Source organism: Doryrhamphus excisus, chromosome 14 (assembly GCF_030265055.1).
Source record: "Doryrhamphus excisus isolate RoL2022-K1 chromosome 14, RoL_Dexc_1.0, whole genome shotgun sequence".
NCBI classification, from domain to species: Eukaryota; Metazoa; Chordata; class Actinopteri; order Syngnathiformes; family Syngnathidae; genus Doryrhamphus; species Doryrhamphus excisus.
Window position 1 is genome coordinate 16,354,504 of NC_080479.1, and position 23,552 is coordinate 16,378,055.

The 23,552-nt window shown below is 36.1% G+C and overlaps 1 protein-coding gene across 7 annotated transcripts in view; it reads right to left on the reverse strand.

Annotated features, from left to right (window-relative positions):
- The window catches only part of rbms3 (RNA binding motif, single stranded interacting protein), a 296,873-nt gene that overhangs the window by 92,658 nt on the left and 180,663 nt on the right, over positions 1-23,552 (reverse strand). For all 7 annotated transcript variants that reach the window (XM_058047024.1, XM_058047023.1, XM_058047022.1 and 4 more), the window contains 2 exons: positions 8,630-8,787; positions 1,796-1,875 (listed from right to left, as the gene is read on the reverse strand). In XM_058047024.1, coding sequence (XP_057903007.1) covers positions 1,796-1,875; positions 8,630-8,787 — 238 coding nt within the window. The remainder of the gene's footprint in view (positions 1-1,795; positions 1,876-8,629; positions 8,788-23,552) is intronic.

Here is a 23,552-nt window from a genome sequence, read left to right on the forward strand (position 1 = left end):
GGTTTCTGCCATGTATTTGAATTGGAAATGTGCAAATGTAGTATTTTTTACTTCTGAAAATATTAAAAAAAACATTGCATTCATATTAAAAACACACTATGGCTAACAAACCTTAAGAAACAAAACAACAAAATGAAGTGTGTAACATTGGGTTTCATAGCTGTATGGCTGTTTTTGTATGGAAGGACGGCAGTGACAAGCACCTCCCAACCCTGATTAAAAAAATTATAACATTACACATGCTATCTAAAATCAGTGTGGAATAAAGGTTTCTGCAAAATTATATTGTCGCCGGCAGAAACTGGCAGCTGCCATGATTTCAACTGAGGAAGTTATCTTAGGTTTCTGCCATGTATTTGAATAGGAAATGTGCAAATGTAGTAATTTTTACTTCTGAAAATATTAAAAACAATTGCATTCATATTAAAAACACACTATGGCTAACAAACCTTAAGAAACAAAACAACAAAATGAAGTGTGTAACATTGGGTTTCATAGCTGTATGGCTGTTTTTGTATGGAAGGACGGCAGTGACAAGCACCTCCCAACTCCCAACCCTGATTAAAAATTAAAAATTAAAAATTACAACATTACACATGCTATCTAAAATCAGTGTGGAATAAAGGTTTCTGCAACGTTATATTGTCGCCGGCAGAAACTGGCAGCTGCCATGATTCATGAGGAAGTTATCTTGGGTTTCTGCCATGTATTTGCATTACAAAATAAGTGATTTCTTTCAGGAACAAAAGGAAAAATAATACAAATTCTGATCTTGGACTAAGTAAAAAAATAAATCTCACCAATGTCACTAGTCCTGAAGAGTTCCACAAACTAATCCCCTTGCCTCGTAGACATCCCGAACAATCCATTAACAATAATAAAGTCTGAGCAGCTGACAGATAGACCCTTAAAGGCGAAGGTCAAGCCTCATATTACAGCTTTAAAGGTTTTTCCTATTATGACTCAACTTCAATGGAACTGCTCACCTTGCCTTTAATACCCACTGGCTAGTCAGTCAGTGGCTGTGCATATTTGGAGAATCTAAATCCAGACTAGCTGATATATATTAAGTGGAAGGTAATTTATGGGGGGGGGTCGCTGTGCTAGTGGTCGGAGGTGTGAGTGTTGTTAATGAAAATTGGCACAAAAGGTGAAGGGGAGCTCATTGGTAAGGCCTTTTTTTCTGACTGGCATTTTCTGCCGGGACACAGAAGCCCAGCAGTAGCTGGCACTAAAACTGCTTCGGCAGCACTTTTTTTTTTTATCCTTTCATTTTCGCTTTGGATTACCACCTTTCCCACTGTGACCATCGTCAACATTGCTCTGATGTTGTGTTTTCAAAATACTGTGCAGTAATAATGACCGCGGAGACAAGAAGACAGGGTACAAAAACAGCGTCCGCTAGTTTCTATAGGTAGATTTTAGCTTTTTTTTTATTTTTTTTTTTAAATCCTGTCTGCTCTCCCCTTTTGCTCAACCTGAGTGAGCAGGAGAGCAAAGAGCGGAGAGTGCAAGCTCTTAAGAAGATTGCAAAGAACATCACAAAAGCGTGAGTGTGAATATTAACAGGGTTTCCGTCTGCAGAAGCAGCAAAAGCGGGGACAGAGTGACTCGGTAACAGAGCGTAAAAGGGGAGTGGAAGTGACATAAGAAAACCTCAGCTACTTAGCCAACCCATCGGAACCAGAAAAACACAATCTATTACATTTCTCAGTAGATGTGACATAGTCAATAAAGAAAAAAATAATAATAATGTGATTTTATATGAAAAGTTGGTGCAGGTGGGGGGACTTACTTGGAATTCCTGGTGGGGTTTTCAGGTATTTTCCATTGAAATGCTGAATTACTCCTTCACATTTCTCAGTGGATTCCATCCTGTAACAGAAAAAAGTACATAATAAATACTCTATGTTTAACCACCTATTAATAAACAGCTTATTATTAATCATGATATGTAGTGTTTTGTAAGGAATATTGTATATTTGCTTTGAATGAGTAAAATAAATACAGAAACCAAACTATTTGTTGATAGATTTTTTTAATTTGTGTGATCAAACATGGCAAAAATCATAAGTAATTACTTATTAATTACTCCAATACTATAAAACACATATAGACAAACAACCATTCACACTCACATTCATACCTATGGACAATTTGGAGTCGCTAATTAACCTAGCGTGTTTTTGGAATGTTTTTGGAAAAAAAAAACCCCACGGGGAGAACATGCAAACTCCACACGGAGATGGCCGAGGGTGGAATTGAACTTGGGTCTCCTAGCCGTGAGGTCTGCTAACCACTCGTCCAATCAATTAACATGGAATATTGTCGCTGTCCAACCAATACAATGACATTATTTTTGTTCATTTTTTCTCATAATATTTTATTTATTTTTAATTTAAAATAAAAAATATATATTTAAAAATATATATTTAAAAAGTATATAATATTTAAAATATTTCAACTTTATGCTGCTAACTTTTCCTCACATTATTTTATTCTCGTTTTATTACGATTTAGATGCTTGTATGTTGACACTTTTTGTTCATTTTTTCTCATAAGATTATGAATTTCTTATTTATTTTTAATTTAAAATATATATTTAAAAAATATATATTAAAAATATATATAATATTTAAAATATTTCAACTTTATGCTGCTAAATCTTCCTCACATTATTTTATTCTTGTTTTATTATAATTTAGATGCTTGTATGTTGACATTCTTTTTGTTCATTTTTTCTCATAAGATTATGAATTTCTTTTATTTATTTTAAATTTAAAATATATATTTAAAAATATATATATATTAAAAAAATATATAATATTTAAAATATTTTAACTTTATGCTGCTAAATTTTTCTCAATTATTTTATTCTTGTTTTATTACCATTTAGATGCTTGTATGTTGACATTCTTTTTGTTCATTTTTTCTCATAAAATTATGAATTTCTTTTATTTATTTTTAATTTAAAATATATATTTAAAAATATATATACATTAAAAAAATATATAATATTTAAAATATTTCAACTTTATGCTGCTAAATTTTTCTCAATTATTTTATTCTTGTTTTATTACCATTTAGATGCTTGTATGTTGACACTTTTTGTTCATTTTTTTCTCATAAGATTATGAATTTTTTTTTTTTATTTAAAATATATATTTAAAAATATATATACATTAAAAAAATATATAATATTTAAAATATTTCAACTTTATGCTGCTAAATCTTCCTCACATTATTTTATTCTCGTTTTATTACAATTTTGATGCTTCAGTCTCACACTCATATTCAGCGGAGAATCCAACCCAGGTCCTTTCCGATGTCCTGACAGTGCGGCCAACATGCTAACCACTAAGTCACCATGCAGTGTTGAATTGTCCACGTCTATAAATGAGTGTGAATATACCGAATTCACGACTTGATAGATTCCCCCTCCTTAGCTCGCTTCTCACCGCAAAGAACACTCTTATCATTCTGTCAGCCGCCCACTTCTCTGTCCTCTTTCTTTCATATCTCAACCGTCATCCTTCTTTCTTTTTGAACGGAGCTTCTTTATCGCTCTCTCTGCCCCATCCATCTTACTCCGAGCCCCGTCTGCACCTCTTCGTTTTGACGTCTCTCTCATTGCCACCGCCTTTCAAGCGTGGTTATTTCCTCCATCTTTCATTGTAACCCCCGTTCCTTGCTTGCCCTCCTTTCTTTTCCCTCACTGCTCATCCTTGTGCTTCTCTGCTCTCCCGTGTCTACATCATCAACTTCCCCCCACCCCGTGGACTCTAACCTTTCACTTTTTTAAGCATCTGTCTTTCATCGCACTGATATTTCCCACTAAGTAAGACCGGTTTTTGAACTAACATCATGATACATTTAGTCAATCATTGCTTTTTTCGTTAATCTAATCAGTTTGTCTGGATTGTAAGCTACTATATGCAAGCTATAACCCGCCATGGGGCCAAAGAAATTTTCAAAAATTGGATTTGCAATATTTCTGATAGGATTTAATACACTAACTGAGGTTTGACTGTACAGCACAATCGGTTATGGCACTTTGACTTTCACAACTTTACTCCACTTCACTTTTTACGACTATTATTATTATTTTTTTTTTTTAGCTCTGAATGAATGTTTGGATATTGTATTTTAATGCAGTTTTTTTACTAATCTATTTTTATTTATTTTTCTCTACTGTAAAGCGTATTTGAGTACTCTGAAAGCGCTATACAAATAAAATGTATTATTATTCATTCATTTTCTACTGCTTTTTCCTCGCGGGGGGGTGCTGGAGCCTATCCCAGCTGTCTTCAGGCGAGAGGTGGGGTCGCCAGCCAATCACAGGGCACATATAGACAAACAACCATTCACACTCACATTCATACCTATGGACAATTTGGAGTCGCTAATTAACCTAGCATGTTGGTTTTTTTTTGGAATGTGGGAGGAAACCGGAGTACCCAGAGGAGAAAACCCACGCATGCACGGGGAGAACATGCTAACTCCACACAGAGATGGCCGAGGGTGGAATTGAACTCGGGTGTCCTAGCTGCGTGGCTTGCGCACTAACCACTTTCTATGCCGTGTGTCCTCCAATGCAGAATGGGAAACTTCAAAACTCATATTGTTAATTCTTTGTATATTTTTAGGTACATTTTTGAAGTGTTAAGTTACCGTGCGATGAGTTTAGTGTTTTTTTGCAAGCATAAACATGGCTAAATAAACTAATGGAATGTGGGAGGAAACCGGACTACTCAGAGAAAACCCACGCATGCACGGGGAGAACATGCAAACTCCACAAGAGATGGCCGAGGGTGGAATTGAACCCCCGTCTCCTAGCTGAGAAGTTGCGCGCTAACCACTAACCACTCGATTATTATTACTATTATTATTTTTACATCTCTCATCGGCCCTATTCCTGGAACAGGGAATTTTTGTCTCGTTCAGGTGCACATTTTCTCTTGCTTTCGCCACTTTCGTCCGATCGAAGGACTCAATTCCATGACTAATCTGCTCCCCCCGCCATTCCCTGTCTGAAACTCGATCTTCCCAGGTTCTCTCTTCAATGCCTCAGTTATTGATATTAGCTTTCAGCGTGTCTTTGAAGTGAAGTAGGGGTCTTCCCAGCTGCCGATATAGAGCAGCATCTTTGGGATGCGGGTATCAGACGCTGGACAACATGCCCATCCTACGCTGGGGGCTTTGATGATGAGGCTTTCAATACTGGCTAAGGCACACTGCAGCATCATCATTATTATCACAAGTTGCAGTTTATCACATTAGTGGTTTGTGTGTGTAATTATAATGTACAAATACACAAGTATTATTTCTATATAAGCGGGTAATTCGTGTCTCAAATTAAGTAAAGTGTAGGCTAGGGGTGTATGTGTTTGTGTGTGAGTCCGTTATGTTGATTACATTGGGTAACAAAACTAAATATGACTGTAGGGGTGCTATTTTATGACTAGTGGGCTCTAAAAATGTTTTTTAAAAAACTGTCCCAACCATCTCAGTCTGGCCCCTCTGACTTTATCTCCAAGACCTCTAACATGTAATGTCCCAATGATCCTATCCATCTTGGTCACTCCCAATGAGAACCTCAGCATCCTCATCTCTGACATGTCTCAACCATCTCAGTCTGGCCTCTCTTACTTTATCTCCAAGCCCTCTAACATGTAAAGTCTCGTTCCTGATCCTATCCATCCTGGTCACTCCCAATGAGAACCTCAGCATTCTCATCTCTGACATGTCTCAACCATCTCAGTCTGGCCTCTCTTACTTTATCTCCAAGGTCTCTAACTTGGAATGTCCCTATGATGTACTCGTTCCTGATCCTATCCATCCTGGTCACTCCCAATGAGAACCTCAGCATTCTCATCTCTGACATGTCTCAACCATCTCAGTCTGGCCTCTCTTACTTTATCTCCAAGCCCTCTAACATGTAAAGTCTCGTTCCTGATCCTATCCATCCTGGTCACTCCCAATGAGAACCTCAGCATCCTCATCTCTGACATGTCCCAACCATCTCAGTCTGGCCCCGATGACTTTATCTCCAAGACCTCTAACATGTAATGTCCCAATGATCCTATCCACCCTGGTCACTCCCACTGAGAACTTCAGCATCCTTACCTCCAGTTCTGCTTTCTGTCTTTATTGTCTCTAATAAAATAATCAGTCCTACTTCTCTGTGAAATACTTGAATATAAATGTTCGGGTATGCTAACTGGTCACTTAAAAAAAAAAAGTAGAGGTGTGGGTTCGACCCCAGCCCCCTAATAATGTCTTATTTTGCACTACAATTTTGCACTCATGCTCCTCAGCGCCCCTCAGGCCGTTCAATTTCTGCCTCCCCTTGTCTTTGTCCAGCGGTTGAGCAGACAGGTAGAGAGAAAACAGGTGGGTAGACGTCCAGTCAATAAGGCAGACGGGTGGTTTGTTTCATCTGGAAAACCGAACTGCTCAGCCAGACTGTCTGGCGGCCACTAAGGACGGCGAGGGAGCCGGTTGGCGGCGGACTGAGCCAGGTTGGCCATGAGGCAGGCAGCCGCTTCTTTTGTGTGTTGCTGGTTAACGGCATCAAGTGCTGCTGTCTGCAATGATTAGTGCTCAGGCTGGAGTAATGGGCTCTGATAACAGTAATGGATCAGCCCACAAACACTTAGCTCGGTTTACTCTCTAATGCCCCTCGTGGTCCAACCCGCAGCAGATGTCTGTTGACACAGGTAACAATGGGCTCTCAAATGTATGCACAGCCCGACCTATAAGATTGGATGCCCCTCAGGGTCGTATTATTCGGAATTGCATATTTTTATATTGGGAGTTTGAGACCCTTGGTGTCACTATACCGTCAAAAATATTAGTTAAGTTTAGTTTAGTATAAGTTATTGTTTACGTTAGGACCGGTTGACATGACGTTGTTGTCAGCTAGCTTTCTAAAGCATGAGAAACAACATAAATTTGGAAACCCCCCAGAAAGAGTACCAAAAGCTACCCAGCATGCCTTGCGGTAGGAATACATTATACATATTATACATACATTATACATATTTTGCAATCAAGCAAAAAGGCGACAAACATGGCAAAATTTTGGTAGTAAGAGTACCAAAAGCTACCCAGCATGCTTTGTGGTAGGAATACATTATACATTTTATACATACGTTATACATATCTTGCAATCAAGCGACAAAAATGTTGTGTGAAAGAGTACCACAAGCCACCCAGCATGCCTTGCCATGCCTGGCAAAAAAATCCATGTATTCCTACCGCAAGGCATGCTGGGTAGTCCAGCGGCAACAACACTATCAACTATGAACAGTAGGCTTGTTTACTTCTCTGATGACCTCCACAACATATTTTGCAATCAAGCAAAAAGGCGACAAACATGGCAAAATTTTGGGAGATACAGTACCAAAAGCTACCCAGCATGCCTTGCGGTAGGAATACATTATACATATTTTGCAATCAAGCGACAAACATGGCAAAAATGTTGTGTGAAAGAGTACGACAAGCTACCCAGCATGCCTGAACAGTAGGCTTGTTTACTTCTCTGACGACCTCCTCAACATATTTTGCAATCAAGCAAAAAGGCGACAAACATGGCAAAATTTTGGGAGAAAGAGTACCACAAGCTACTCAGCATGCCTTGCCATATTGGCAAAAAAAAAAATCCATGTATTCCTACCACAAGGCATGCTGGGTAGTCCAGCTGCAACAACACTATCAAATATGAACAGTTTATGAACTTGTTTATTTCTCTGACGACCTCCTCAACATATTTTGCAATCAAGCAAACAGGCGACAAACATGGCAAAATTTTGGGAGAGGAGTACCAAAAGCTACCCAGCATGCCTTGCGGTATGAATACATGGATCTTTGTTTTTTTTTTGCCTGGGATGCTTGATTGCAAAATATGTTGAGGAGGTTGTCAGAGAAGTAAACAAGGCTACTGTTCATAGTTGATAGTGTTGTTGCAGCTGGACTACCCAGCATGCCCTGCGGTAGGAATACATGGATTTTTTTTTTTGCCAGGCATGCTGGGTAGCTTGTGGTACTCTTTCACACAACATTTTTGCCATGTTTGTCGCTTGATTGTAAAATATGTATAATGTATGTATAATATGTATAATGTATTCCTACCGCAAGGCATGCTGGGTAGGTTTTGGTACGCTTTCTCCCAAAATTTTGCCAAGTTTGTCGCCTTTTTGCTTGATTGCAAAATATGTCAAGGAGGTCGTCAGAGAACTAAACAAGGCTACTGTTCATAGTTGATAGTGTTGTTGCAGCTGGACTACCCAGCATGCCTTGCGGGCATTTGGAAATATCAGTTTTGAGTGAAGTTATGTTTAGCACTTTGTAGTTTATCACCCACTTAGTAGTACTAGTGGCTTTCTGTCGTGTGCAATGCCGTGGGTGTGTTTTTGTTTTCCATGGCGACATGCAAATTAGCTTAAATGTAAAGTAGCAAAAACAACGAGTGCTCAGTTCCAGTTGAACTGAAGTCAAACTGGAATCACGTTACCGAAAAGAGTAACCAGTTGCGTACATGAAATTAGCAAGAACATGAATAAGAGTAGTTGAAGAATATAGAACACAACAACTACCCAGAACAACTCCACTGTGATTTGAAGTGTACCTGGCAAAGCCGACTCCCCTGCTGACCCCGTTGGCGTCCCTCAGTATCCTGGTGGAGATGACATGACCCAGAGGCTTCAGCATGTTCTCCAGCTCCTGCTCGTCCATGGAGATGGGTAGATTGGAGATGTACAGGTTGGTAGGGTCCTGCTCCTGTTGCTGAAAACACAAAGGGAAACACTATGAGAACTAACTAAAAATGAGGAAGTATCACAGTGAACCATTTGCTTTCATACATTTGATAAACTGAACATATTCAGTATGGATTTTGAATGAGTTGATGCTTCAACTTTTGGGGGATTCATTCTAGTTTTAAGTCAGTAACCAGCAAAGGCATAGCAGGAGTCTGAAGAACCCAAGGAAATAAATGTACAGTACATGGTAAACCTTAACATCATCAGAAACACATTTGACCCCCCCCCCAAAAAACTGCATAACCTCGCAGCCGTGCATCCTATTCCCACAATGGTAATGGTTTTATTTCATTTGAACATGCATCAGATTACAATTGAATGCATCACATAATCAGTTCACAGTTCCACATGTCCAAAAGGAGTAGGAAGAAGCAAAGCTTATTAAATCCTACCCCTCCATCTGGTACTTTTACAATTAGTAACTGTTGTTCACTTCCTGCTTTCCTAATATAGTTTAAGTTTCTTTTGTTTGTTTTAATTGTTTAAATTAAAAAATTAAAAAATTAAAAAATTAAAAAAATTAAAAAATTAAAAAATTAAAAAATTAAAAAATTAAAAAATTAAAAAAATAAAAAATTTAAAAATTTAAAAATTTAAAAATTTAAAAATTTAAAAATTTAAAAATTTAAACATTTAAAAATTAAAAAATTAAAAAATTTAAAAATTTAAAAATTTAAAAATTTAAAAATTTAAAAATTTAAAAATTTAAAAATTTAAAAATGTATGTACTGGTGTACCAGTACAGTTAGATTATTCCAATAAAGAAAATGGTTAGTTAATGCTATAGTAACTGAAAATGGTCAGTTACTATGGTACCCATTATGTCATTGTATGGTCATATCACCTTGTACTTCGGTATGTGACCAAAAATAAATTTTTTTTTTTTTTTTAATCATATAACATTTTTTTATCGTATAAAAAAATTAAAGAATTTTAAAATCTTTTAATTTTTAACCTTCTTTTTTATTTTTTGGTCACATAAAGTACAAGGTGATATGACCGTACAATGACATAACGGGTAAAAAATTTAAAAAATAAAAATTTTAACATTTTAAAATTTAAATTATTATTATTTTTTTTAATTTTTGGTCACGTACCGAAGTGCGAGGTGATATGATATGTATGATATATATCCAATGACATAATGGGTACCATAGTAAGTATCAATATAGTGATATATATAGCACATCATGACTGGTTCAAGACTCTTCATCCTTGTATTTAGCAAACATCAACTGCTTGTATTGTTTCTTGAATCGGCTCATCGTTGTGCATTGTTTGAGGTCCTTACTCAATCCATCCCATAGTTTGATTCCACATACTGAAATGCTATGGCTTTTTAACGGTAGTCCTAGCATAGAAGTGTTTTAAATGTACTTCTTCCCTGAGATCATATTTCTCATATTTAAACAAACATGAACTGAAAATGAATGACTTTTAAATCCTACTTTATATTTTTCTCACTTCTCAGCAGTCCTGAATAGAGTTCATCACGTTATGTCAAACTTTCTTTGCTGCTGTTTGTTTTTTTTTTCCCATACCTTCTTGACTAACACCTCCACCTTCTCACATTGGTAATGTTCTCCGAAATTACAGTCAGGTACAAACAGTGCAAGGTGTCAAAATGAAAAAAAAAAAAAGACTGTCAGCTCAAGCAGAGGAGGGGGGGAGGGGGGGGGGCATGACACATCGCACCGCACTTCCTGTCACATACACAGTCGGATACTTCTTCTTCCTCCTGGTGGCAAGGTGAAGGAATTATGCTCATCAAAAAGCCCAGTCCGGCCTGGGGCCTTTCCATTAACCTTCTCCAATAGTAGTCAATGGCAACGGGGGTCAGACAACTGCCATCCCTTAGGGGTCCCGGCTAGCACTTCTGGCGGGAAGGGAACGATCCAAATGAAAATAAAATAATTACTTTAAGATAGGATACACGTGCACACACCTCAATTACCGTTTCATTCATAGCCCTGACAGCACAATGTACGTACGCCAAGGCTGACATTAAAGGAAATTAAATCTCCTTGTGGAATGTACCAACTCATTTTTAAGAAGCTCCCCGTTTTCCAGCACCGCCACCCATAATCTGCTCATCTGGGTGTTTGGGGCTTTGTAGTGCCGAATGTCATGAAAGGCAGAATTTAGCGAGGCGGCTGCGCTTACATGAGACCCGCTCGTGATAATCCCACCCCGCCGCAAGCCGAGCCCCGCTATTAAGACAGTTTTGTCACAATCTTTAGTGTAGACGGTGCGTTCATGCAGCTGCACATATACAGTATGTCGTATTATTGACGTAACCCTGACCAATTTACACACTTATACACTTACGCACCAGCAAATACAAATACGTTGTAGAGAAAAATTAAAATTAAAATTAAAATTAAAATTAAAATTAAAATTAAAATTAAAATTAAAATTAAAATTAAAATTAAAATTAAAATTAAAATTAAAATTAAAATTAAAAAACAAACTTAAATTACATTAGGATAAAAATTTAAATTAAAAAAAATTATAAAAATTATAAAAATTATATTTGGAAAGCAGGAAGTGAACAAATGTAAAAATATTTTTTTATAAAATAATTTAATAATAACAATATATATAATATAATAGTAATATATGTAATATAATATATATAATATAATAATAATATGTAATATAATATTATAATCTAAATAATAAATAAATAAAAATATGTAATAAATAAATAAATGTTAAATCTGTTAAATCTGTCTTGTATGATATATATGATAGATATGATAAAAATTAATGTTAAATCTATCTGGTAATATTTTGACTTAATATTTTGACAATTTAAATGTAAATGTAATTTTAAATTGATATATATATACATATATATTTACACATGTGTTATATATTATATATATTTACATTAAAAATATATTTTTTAAATTTAATAAAAACATTTTTTTGCCTTTAAATATCAATTTCAATTTAAAAAAACTTAAACTTAAAAGGCAGCCTTAAATTATATTAGGATAAAAATTTAAATAAATAAAAAACTTATATTAGGAAAGCAGGAAGTGAACAAATGTAACAGTTACTGATTGTAAAAGTACCAGATGGAGGGGTAGGATTTAATAAGCTTTGCTTCTTCCTACTCCTTTTGGACATGTGGAACTGTGAACTGATTATGGGATGCATTCAATTGTAATCTGATGCATGTTCAAATGTAAATAAAACCATTACCATTACCAAATATCCCTTGGTAAGTTTCACCGCCAGATGCCTTCTGTCGTGTCCATGCACTGAATGCTGCCTTCCATTCTTCCATCCAACTTTTCTTCCTGTCATTTCCTTTTCTTATACACTTCCGCATTGTCCTTTGGTGCCATCTAGCTCTCTTACCCCCCCTCTCGCATCAATCCATGACCTTCATTCATTCCACTATTGTCCTTTCTCCTCTGTCCTCCCACTCACTCTATCAATACAGCCTACTCAGGAGATTAGAGTTGGGTGTATAATTGGCTCTACAGGGCTTCCTGGTTACCTATACACACACACCAGTACGTGTAGTCACCTCCATCTGCCTTTTTCCAAGTGTAGTCTGTTAAGAAATAACAGGTTTTTAATTACCTCTTAAGAGGAAATTGAGTTTTCTGTTTGTTGTTGAGTTTGACAAGAAGTACAAAAGGATTCTGCGGACTTTAGGGAAATTACTTCAGCGAACGTCAACAATAAATCCATTGATTAAGTGGTACTTTTTAAATATACTACTGTTTCAATGTAAGTGTATTGGAACATAATGATGTTTATCCAAAGAAAGGGTATCAAGCATGGTATTTTGTGGCCCAGCACTTGTCAAAGTTTCGTGTAAGTGTGGCCCCGCGGGGACTCGGTTAGAGGCGGAGATGGTTACTTAATGTTGAACATGCAGTGAGCTTATTATACATTGTAAGGAGCAGAAGGGGGGGGGGGTCACATCAATGGTAACCACGACTACTTTAGGGGATAATAAACAACAACTTTGCTAAAACTAAACACGGAACTTTGGCAACTTTGACAAAACAAGTGCCGCAAGTTGGAGGATTCAGGATTGTGACAACTTCTCTGACATCGCCTGCCTTGCTTGAGAATAAAAACCTAAAGTAATATTCATAATTTCTGTCCACCAACCACCTTTCAGCCTCCAAACTCCAAATCCTTACGAGTTCCGAGTCATACAATGACTATGAATTTTTGTGACTTTCTGGAATCAAACGACAATCTTTTCGATTTTGACTGATCTTTCAAGGCACACAGATTATTATGTTCTATGGTTATATAAACAAGGAACCGACCTAAGGAAAAATAAGTCTACTGTCTTTCATGAGAAAAAAAAAAGTTTGTTTCTACCTTATTTTGTTCCTTGGTAATCAGCAGTAGAACATGGGTAAGTTTCAGGGAAATATCAGTTCCTAACTAAAAAAAGAGAGATACGCAAGTATTTTTTGCTTTTGTGACAGCTCAAATATTTAAACAACTTCACCACATTATAACATGAAAATGGGTTGTTCTACATAATTAATTATGTATAATAATAATTTATTTATACATATATTATTATTCATACATATAACATCCAAACTCCAAATCCTTATGAGTTACGAGTCATACAATGACTATGAATATTTGTGACTTTCCAGAATCAAACGACAATCCCTTCGATTTTGACTGATCTTTCAAGGCACACAGATTATTATGTTCTATGGTTATATAAACAAAGAACCGACCTAAGGAAAAATAAAACTACTGTCTTTCATGAGGAAAAAAAATTTGTTTCTACCTTATTTTGTTCCTTGGTAATCAGCAGTAGAACATGGGTAAGTTTCAGGGAAATATCAGTTCCTAACTAAAAAAAAAAAGAGAGATAGACAAGTATTTTTTTGCTTTTGTGACTTACCGGAATCAAACAACAATACCTTTGATTTTGACTGATCTTTCAAGGCACACAGATTATTATGTTCTATGGTTATATAAACAAGGAACCGACCTAAGGAAAAATAAGACTACTGTCTTTCATGAGGACAAAAAAAGTTTGTTTCTACCTTTTTTTGTTCCTTAGTAATCAGTAGTAGAACATCGGTAAGTTTCAGGAAAATATCAGTTCCTAACTAAAAAAGAGAATTATTTTAAACAAGTATTTTTTGCTTTTGTGACAGCTCAAATATTTAAACAACTTTACCACCAAAAAATGGGTTGTTCTACATAAAAAAATAATTTATTTATACATATAGCACCATAAAACTATATATAATTTTCACATATGGAACGCCAATGTGTGTGCACATGTGTGTGTTTACATGCGTTACAATGCTGAGCTTTTTATGGATTAAAATTGCTTTGAGGTGAAATGCATTAGTGAAGAGTTGAGTCATCACTTCTTTTTGCCCCTTGCCAAAAAAGGGTTAAAAAAAAAACCAATTTCTGGCTAAATTGTTGTGATATACAACACACCCAAACATACAACACACATATAGACTTGATAACGTACCCAAAAGAAACCGTCTCTTTAGCGCTTTCACTGTAGCTGACATAGTTAACATTCCTGAAACAAACTTTCCTGCACGTATTCCATCACTGGAAAAAAAAGCCACTTTCAATAACTCCCTATATGATATTTGAGAAATAGCTTAAAACACCTGTCATTTTGACATGTTGTTCAGAGGTAATGTACCGACGGATACTGGCAAGGCTGTAGGGGAATACAAATTCTAACAGTTTTTTTTTTAGGAACTAGTATGTGAAACTAATGAGGCCTGCTTTCAGAGAAGAACTAAACTGCCATTCCATATGAAGAAAAGAACATTTTCTGATGATGGTGGAGATGGAAAGGGATAATTTTATCCAAGGAATCATGAATTCTCGGTCAGTGAGTTGTATGAAAATTAATCAGGCAACAAAACAATGACCTAAAGTTTTCCAGAAAAACTACAAAAGAATGACTTCAGAGAAACGGGTCATACTCTAGAGCAGGGGTGGGCAAACTACGGCCCGGGGGCCACATCCGGCCCGCCAAGTGTTTGAATACGGCCCGCCCAATCTTTCAAAAGTATTTAATTTCAACTCAACATACAACCTGGCATCATGGCCTGAACCAACCTTTTGATGGTTGTATCAATTTCGTTGTTTGACATGGTCTGTTGTTTACAAAGTGCTCCTGAAAAAAGAGACACAAGCACATAATAATAATAAAAATTAAAATAATAATTATTATATTATTATTATAACTATTATGATTATTATATTTATTATATTAATGCTAATTATTATATTAATTATATATAATAATATTGTTATATTTGCATATTTTACATAATAATAATATAATAATTATTATTTTAATTTTATTTTAATTATTATAATATTTTATTATTTTTAAAATATTTAAATATAAATATAAAATAATAAATAATAATAGCAGATTGCATGACAATTTTACAGATACAATAATACCAGGTGGACTGTTACGTGTAAAATATATAGTCTGCCCCCCCCCCCCGGAAATTTTGTTATATCAATGCGGCCCGCGAGTCAAAAAGTTTGCCCACCCCTGCTCTAGAGGGTCCAGTTAAAATCCGGACCTTAATCCAATGGACCTGAAGAGGTTGGTACACGCCAGAAATCCTTCCAACTGCTCTTGGACTCAGTAATGTTTGTCGCTACTTTTCAAAAATATCCCAAAATAAGGCCAAATTTCATAAAGAATGTGAGAAATATTGACGTACAGATCTATATCGAAATATCAATACCGACAATACTTGGTCTTTAGGCTCTGAAATCAAAATATTGATACTTTGATACTTCACTACTTCGATATACATTGGGTACTTACACTACTACGATTTGAAAAGGTGTCAGATGTCATGGTACAAAGTATCGGTATCAAATTGATATCATCAATACTACCCTGAATGCTACTCTATCATATCGGAAAGGAAACAGTGGTATCAAAAATCATTAGTGAAAAACACAGTTTTCTTCTTTTCTATCCCCTCCTGCTCCGATTCTGTCACTCCAAATTTGCATAACTAAAGACATCAATCTTACACTTTTCCCTCGCAGAGCTAATTTGTTTAGCATATAAGGACATATATACATCGATAAAATAAAAAAAAAACATTTTTGAGACTTGTAGCATAATTGGGCGAGTTAGCTACAGAGTCAATACTTGTTGACATAATAGACAGGCGATGTAACTGATTTCCGCTTCTGGTTTCGATGCATTAGCATGCTAACAGAGTGCTAACAAGGATGTTTTGTCATTAAAAACACAGTCGGACAAAGTTTTGTGTAAATTCACGATGCTAACTGAAAAACATGTTAACCAAGGTGTATGCTAACCAAGGTTCCACTATATATTCATTGTATGCACCCCATATGTTTGGCTAACTATTATATATTATGATAGTATGCAATGGTAAAGTACTGCCAATGTCACTTTAAGAGGTATTTGCGAGCACCCCCATTGGAATCGGAGCGAACCAGCCCAGGTTGTGTTGCCATGGCAACCCCAAGCCAAATGGATATTTCAAAGACCTCCCTTTTCTGGACCTGAGACGGGGGCAGGGTCAATATAAGTATCCTTTGAAGCTCAAGGTTTGGCAGACATTTTGAAGGGAGCAACGAGAGGACAGAACGTCTACCTTCGCGGGGGCGGAATCAAAGTGAAAAGTAAATCTAAGACGGCGAATTTGATATTGACAGTCGCTTGGTGATTTTTTTTTTTTAGACAATGAAAAATCTTTTGCGTATAATTTTTGATCCTATTGTTGTCAAAATGTCGATTGTTACACCCGGAAATGTAATAAATTTCCCACAAACGTAATAAAATTTGCCTACTGCAAACATAATACAGAATTATTATTATTACATCATTATTATTAAAATTATTACATTTTGTTTGTAGGCGTACATGTGCGTTTTAGTTACAGTATATTATTGTATGTGTGATTTTGTGTGTATATGGTAAAGAAATAATCAAAAGAAATAATAAAATATAATAATAAAAATAATAACAATAATTTTATTAAAACAATTGCAATTATTACAATTATGTTATCTTTTTTAATTAAGAAAAAAATATATAAAATATAAAAATAATAATAATAATAAAAATAACAACAATAATTTTATTAAAACAATTGCAATTATTACAATTATGTTATCTTTTCTAATTAAGAAAAAAATTAATAAAATATAAAAATAATAATAATAGTAATAATTTTATTAAAACAATTGCAATTATCACAATTATGTTATCTTTTTTAATTCAGAATTTTTATCTTGTTAAAATCCTCAAAATGACATCTACACCTTCTCCCTCATTAAAAGAAGAAAGAACAAACAACAACAACAACCACGAAGATCATTATTTTGTCTCATATTACATTTGTGGGAAGTTATTACCTTTACAGTTTTTCACTTTCCCACATATGTAATAATTTCCTGCAAATGTAATAATTATTACATTTTGTTTGTGGGCGTACATGTGCGTTTTAGTTACAGTATATTATTGTATGTGTGATTTTGTGTGTATATGGGGAAGAAATATCCAAAAGAATATCCTAATATAGTTTAAGTTTTTTTATTTATTGTTTATTACGCCTTTATTCTCAAAATTAAGATTACAACATTTTTCTTGTAATATTCTGACTTTATTGTCCTAATATTTCATAAAATTAGTGCTTCTTTGCTGTCATTTTTGTCGTTTAATTTTTGAAAAACTTTCGGAAAATTGTTTAAAAAAAGCACGGGCTGCTATTGGTCCCCATGCTGCACATTTGGACAACCCTGCTAAAACACACAATATTTTAGGCAGTTGCAATTGGTGATTAATCACAATTAATTTTATTTGAGAACTAATTTTACAAATTTTACTTTTACAATCAGTAACTGTTACATTTGTTCACTTCCTGCTTTCCTAATATATTTTAATTTTAATTTTAATTTTAATTTTAATTTTAATTTTAATTTTAATTTTAATTTTAATTTTAATTTTAATTTTAATTTTAATTTTAATTTTAATTTTAATTTTAAAAAATGTTATAGTTATTAAATTTGCAGGAAATTCAGTATTACGTTTGCAGTAGGCAAATTTTATTACGTTTGTGGGAAATTTATTACATTTGTGTGATTATTACATTCAAAGCTGCAGATTTGTATTACGTTTTTGGGCAGTTATTACGTTTGCGGGTCAACAGTCGACAGCTATCGAAAGCTAACGTTTTCAACATGTCCAAAATTTGGAAAGGCTAGCTACGTCTGCAATGCAAACCAGCTGAAAAAAAATACAACAGTCCAAAAAAAACTAAAAAAAAAAAACTAGTAGTGACTAAATACCCATTGAAAAGCCACACTTTGTCGTTCACACTTTGTCAAAAAAAAAATTTCTTGAAAAAGAAAACAAAATGGATGATACCAAACTCTTCAAGTGTAGCCCAGATACAATAATGAAATAAAAAAAATATGTTTATTTCAGCAACCAAAACATCATACATCAACCTTATTCAATGGGGAAATACTCCCAAATGAGTGCAATCTACGCTAATGACAACTACTTTGTAGCCCAGAGGTACTGATACTGTTTGGGTATCAAGATGTACCCGTATTCACTTGTAGAGCGACACTCTAGGCTCACTCTAATGCACAATAACTCACCCCGTGTCACTCTTTATCATATTACGGCTTAAGGAAAAAATACTTTCAAGCAACTCTGTATTACGCTGCCATGATAGATGCTGAAAAAGGAACAATTACCAGTGATGCATTATTGTGCCTTTGGCATTATTGAGCCTTTCTAATATGCTTATACCGTCACTATGTTTCTCATAGGCCTTTTCTTTGCCAGTGTACATAGCTCGTAAAATATTTAGTTCTTGTAAGTATGACTGAGTATCATTATACAGAGGCAATTCTGCTAACCAATTGTAGGATTGTTTAAAAAAAAAAAAGTTACATGGTCATATCTTTTATAAGGAATATTCACAGTACTAATTATTTGTTGTGTTTTATTTTTGCTTAGCTTCTTTTTTTTTCGGCTTTTCCTGGCAGTATCCTTCTACCAATATATTCACTATCTCTCCTCTGGACATGTCCCAACCATCTCAGTCTGGCCTCTCAGATTTTATCTCCAAGGCCTCTAACGTGTAATGTCCCGTTCTTGATCCTATCTATCCTGGTCACTCCCAATGAGAACCACAGCATCCTCATCTCTGACATGTCCCAATCATCTCAGTCTGGCCTCTCTAACTTTATCTCCAAGGCCTCTAAACATGTAATGTCCCGTTCCTGATCCTATCCATCCTGGTCACTCCCAACGAGAACCTCAGCATCCTCATCTCTGACATGTCCCAACCCTCTCAGTCTGGCCTCTCTGACTTTATCTCCAAGGCCTCTTACATGTAATGTCCCTCTGATGTACTTGTTCATGATCCTATCCATCCTGGTCACTTCCAATGAGAACCTCAGCATCCTCATCTCTGACATGTCAGTCTGGCCTCTCTAACTTTATCTCCAAGGGCTCTAACATGTAATGTCCCTCTGAAGTACTTGTTCATGATCCTATCCATCCTGGTCACTCCCAATGAGAACATCAGCATCCTCATCTCTGACACGTCAGTCTGGCCTCTCTGACTTTATCTTCAAGGCCTCTAACATGTAATGTCCCGTTCCTGATCCTATCCATCCTGGTCACTCCCAATGATAACCTCAGCCTCCTTATCTCTTCTGCTTGTAACCTCACTCTTCCACTTGGGTCCCTCTCATTCACACACATATCTTGCTGCAGCGAACTCCTCCACCTGTTCCCTACACTCATTACAAATCACAATGTCATCTTATGGTGTCTACAATATTAGCTAATACGAGTATAAAGGTGACTCTAGGGGTTTTATTGAAGTTCTTATTATGTTAACTGTTTTTAGAAGGTCATAAACATATTTTCTATGCTCTAACTACTAAAATATTCCAATTATTAATGTTGATTTGTGAAAATGTACCTATCAGTGTCAGGGTTAAAGCAATTAACCGTGATAAACTGCATATGTATACATGTTTTTTTCAGGTGTTTAATTCCTCATTTTTACTTGGATCGCTAGAGTTGAAGTCGATATAATTGTCTTTTCGCTTTGACTGATACGTGCAAACAAAATCCCACCGTGACTTTTCGTAAAACCGACACAACGCCAATAAATTAGGGTGCCATCAATGTCACGCCTCATACATTTTGATGCAGGGTTAATGTGAATTTAAATGGGTTGATATGCGCTTCACCTGCTTAATCACGGACCCCCCTGATTTGATTTCGTATCCCCCCGTGGTGAGCTAATATTCCAAAGATTAAAGTTTCATATGGAGTTTGTATAAAATATGGATTATTAACACATAAGATGGCAACGCTGGCCTTACCTTTGTTCTTGTAACGTTCGACGGGGGGCTCGAATACATGCAAAAAAACTGCGAATACGTCCATGGTGCACAGACTATATCCACAAATGTCTTCCCAATTTCGCAATACTGTACATTTTCTTCACTCGCCCCCAGTGCAGACAATACCCACAAATGTCTCCCCCCCCCTTTCATAATACATCTCCATAACCTTTATATTTTTCCATCACGATGTTTGCATCAACTTCTCATTGTATTGTTGCTGGGGTAAATGCATTTCTCTGTCTTATAAATCATTCATGATATCATTTCTGGGATTGAATTTCTCCTGACTGACATCATGGAAAAAGAGTGCCGCTCATAGTTTGAAGTAATATCATTGGATACTTTAACGTAGAAAGGAGAATTTAATAGGTTGATGGAAGGAGTCAGAGAAACAAGACAATCAAAACGAAAGTAAATGCATAAACAAAAATTATTTAAATGTTGTGTTACATATAATTATTATTTTTGAAAAGACATCTATCTCAGCCACCCACGGTCGTCTCTGTGTGGAGTTTGCATGTTCTCCCCCGTGCATGCGTGGGTTTTTTCCGGGTACTCCGGTTTCCTCCCACATTCCAAAATTATGTCTATTATAGAAAACAAAACAAAAAAACTAAAAAAAACTCTAAACTCATCACACAGTAACTTAACACTCCAAAGGTGTACCTAAAAATATACAAAGAAGTACCAATATGAGTTTTGAAGTTTCCCATTCTGTATTGTGTCTGAGCAAAGCAGTTCATTGGAGGACATGCGGCATAGAAAGTGATTTGTGCACAGGCCACACAGCTTGGAGACCCGAGTTCAATCCCACCCTCGGCCATCTCTGTGTGGAGTTTGCATGTTCTCCCCCGTGCATGCATGGGTTTTTTCCGGGTACTCCGGTTTCCTCCCACATTCCAAAAACATGTCTATTATAGAAAACAACATGTCTATGTCTATTAGATTATTTAGCCATGTTTATGCTGGTAAAAAAAAACACTAAACTCATCACACAGTAACCTCCCACATTCCAAAAACATGCTAGGTTAATTGGTGACTCCACAGAACTCCACACAGAGATAACCAAAGGTGGAATTGAACTCAGGTCTCCTGAACTACTTTCTATGCCGCATGTCCTCCAATGAACTGCTTTGCTCAGACACAATGCAGAATGGGAAACTTCAAAACTCATATTGGTACTTCTTTGTATATTTTTAGGTACACCTTTGGAGTGTTAAGTTACTGTGTGATGAGTTTAGTGTTTTTTTTTGCAAGCATAAACATGGCTAAATAATCTAATAGACATAGACATGTTGTTTTCTATAATAGACATGTTTTTGGAATGTGGAAGGAAACCGGAGTACCCGGAGAAAAACCCACGCATGTACTTCTGCCACCTTGTGGCCGCACCAATAATGATCAAACCACTACTCATTAATTCCTCAGTAACTACACTACTATTAGTTAGTTATTAGTTCAAATACTTAAACTAGTAATATACCAAAAACCTGAGCAACCATAGCAGTGAATACTTTGTGACTTAAAAATATTCATGTACTATATAACCTTCATCGGCGATCTGTACGCAGTAACAATCTCTGATTCTGTTCAGTCTGTTTAGCTCCAATGTTACAATAGAAAGGATTTATGCATCCTCGGAAAAAGTGTGAAAGCGTCAATTTCTTTATTTCCCTGTAAATCACTTTCCGTCCAAATTGAGGCACAATGCAATTCTCACGTATGAATGCAGCGCAAAGTAAATAGCATCGTCTGTCTCCGCGCTCCAGAAAGCCACTCTGAATAACTACCCGGGGTCACAGACTCCATTCGTTATTCCTTAATGTGCCACCGCTCACCGTGGGGGAACAAAGCAAAGCCCGCTGTGTGAAAGTACACAGTAATGTCAGCATCGTGTACGTGTAATCGTGGAATTGAGGAATACTGTACAGTACACGTCTTGGCTCCGTCACATCAGCTCAGAGAAAAAAAAAAAAAGAACCCAGCGAGAGGCGAGTGCTGTGAAAATATTGAAATACATTATATTAAAGAATGATTTCTCTACGGGAAACAGCAAGAACAAAAGTTATAAAAAAAAAAAAAAAGCAATATTGGAAGTGTTGTGCAGAGAACAAATCAACATTTATGTGACATCAGTCGGGTTCAGTGGAGGACGTGAAGCAATGATTTTCAATTACCAAATGTTGATGTGTAGTAGTATGCCCAGCGCACCAATTTTTTAAAAATCATATTTTAACATTTTGTTATGTGGTTTATTGTTCTTGTAGTGCGATGTCCTCAATATGTCCACTACTAATATAACAACCAGTCAGGTGCTATTGTAACTGTAAAAGGTGTCCTTGTAAAAACTGGACCAGGACCAATCATTCATTCATTTTCTACCACTTATCCTCACAAGGGTCGCAGGGGTTGCTGGAGCCTATCCCAGCTGTCTTCTTAGGGCGAGAGGCAGGGTACACCCTGGACTGGTCGCCAGCCAATCACAGGGCACATATAGACAAACAACCATTCACGCTCACATTCATACCTATGGACAATTTGGAGTCGCCAATTAACCGAACATGCATGTTTTTTACATGGTGTAAACCAACGCATGCACAGGGAGTGGGTGTCATCAAATTTTCTAAGTTGTAATATTATCAACTTATTATTATATTTTTTTATGTACAATTCGGAGTCGCCTAACCTAGCATGTTTTTGGAATGTCGGAGGAAACCGGAGTACCCGGAGAAAACCCACGCATGCACGGGGAAAACATGCAAACTCCACACAGAGATGGCCGAAGGTGGAATTGAACTCGGGTCTTCTAGCTGTGTGGCCTGCGTGCTAACCACTCGATCACCGTGCAGCCCCCATGTTCTGACGGCCTGTAACGACCACATTGTTGGTCACTGTGGGGTTAAACCTTGAGTTGGTGGTGTAAAGCAATGCCAGTGCGGGTCCACAAGGTCCAACACTAACTCAATAAATTTTTCCCATAAATTAATTTTATTAATATTTGGATATATATTGGATATTATTTTTTCAATTTCTGCTGTAGTTGAGTATGTCTGTACATTTCCTTAGCATAATTATTAATTAAGTCATTTATTTTTTACTGCTTATCCTCATGAGGGTTGCAGGGGTTGCTGGAGCCTATCCCAGCCGAGTACACCCTGTACTGGTGGCCAGCCAATCACAGGGCACATATAGACAAACAACCATTCACACTCACATTCATACCTATGGATAATTTAGAGTCGCCAATTAACCGAACATGCATGTTTTTTACCCGGTGTAAACCAACACATGCACAGG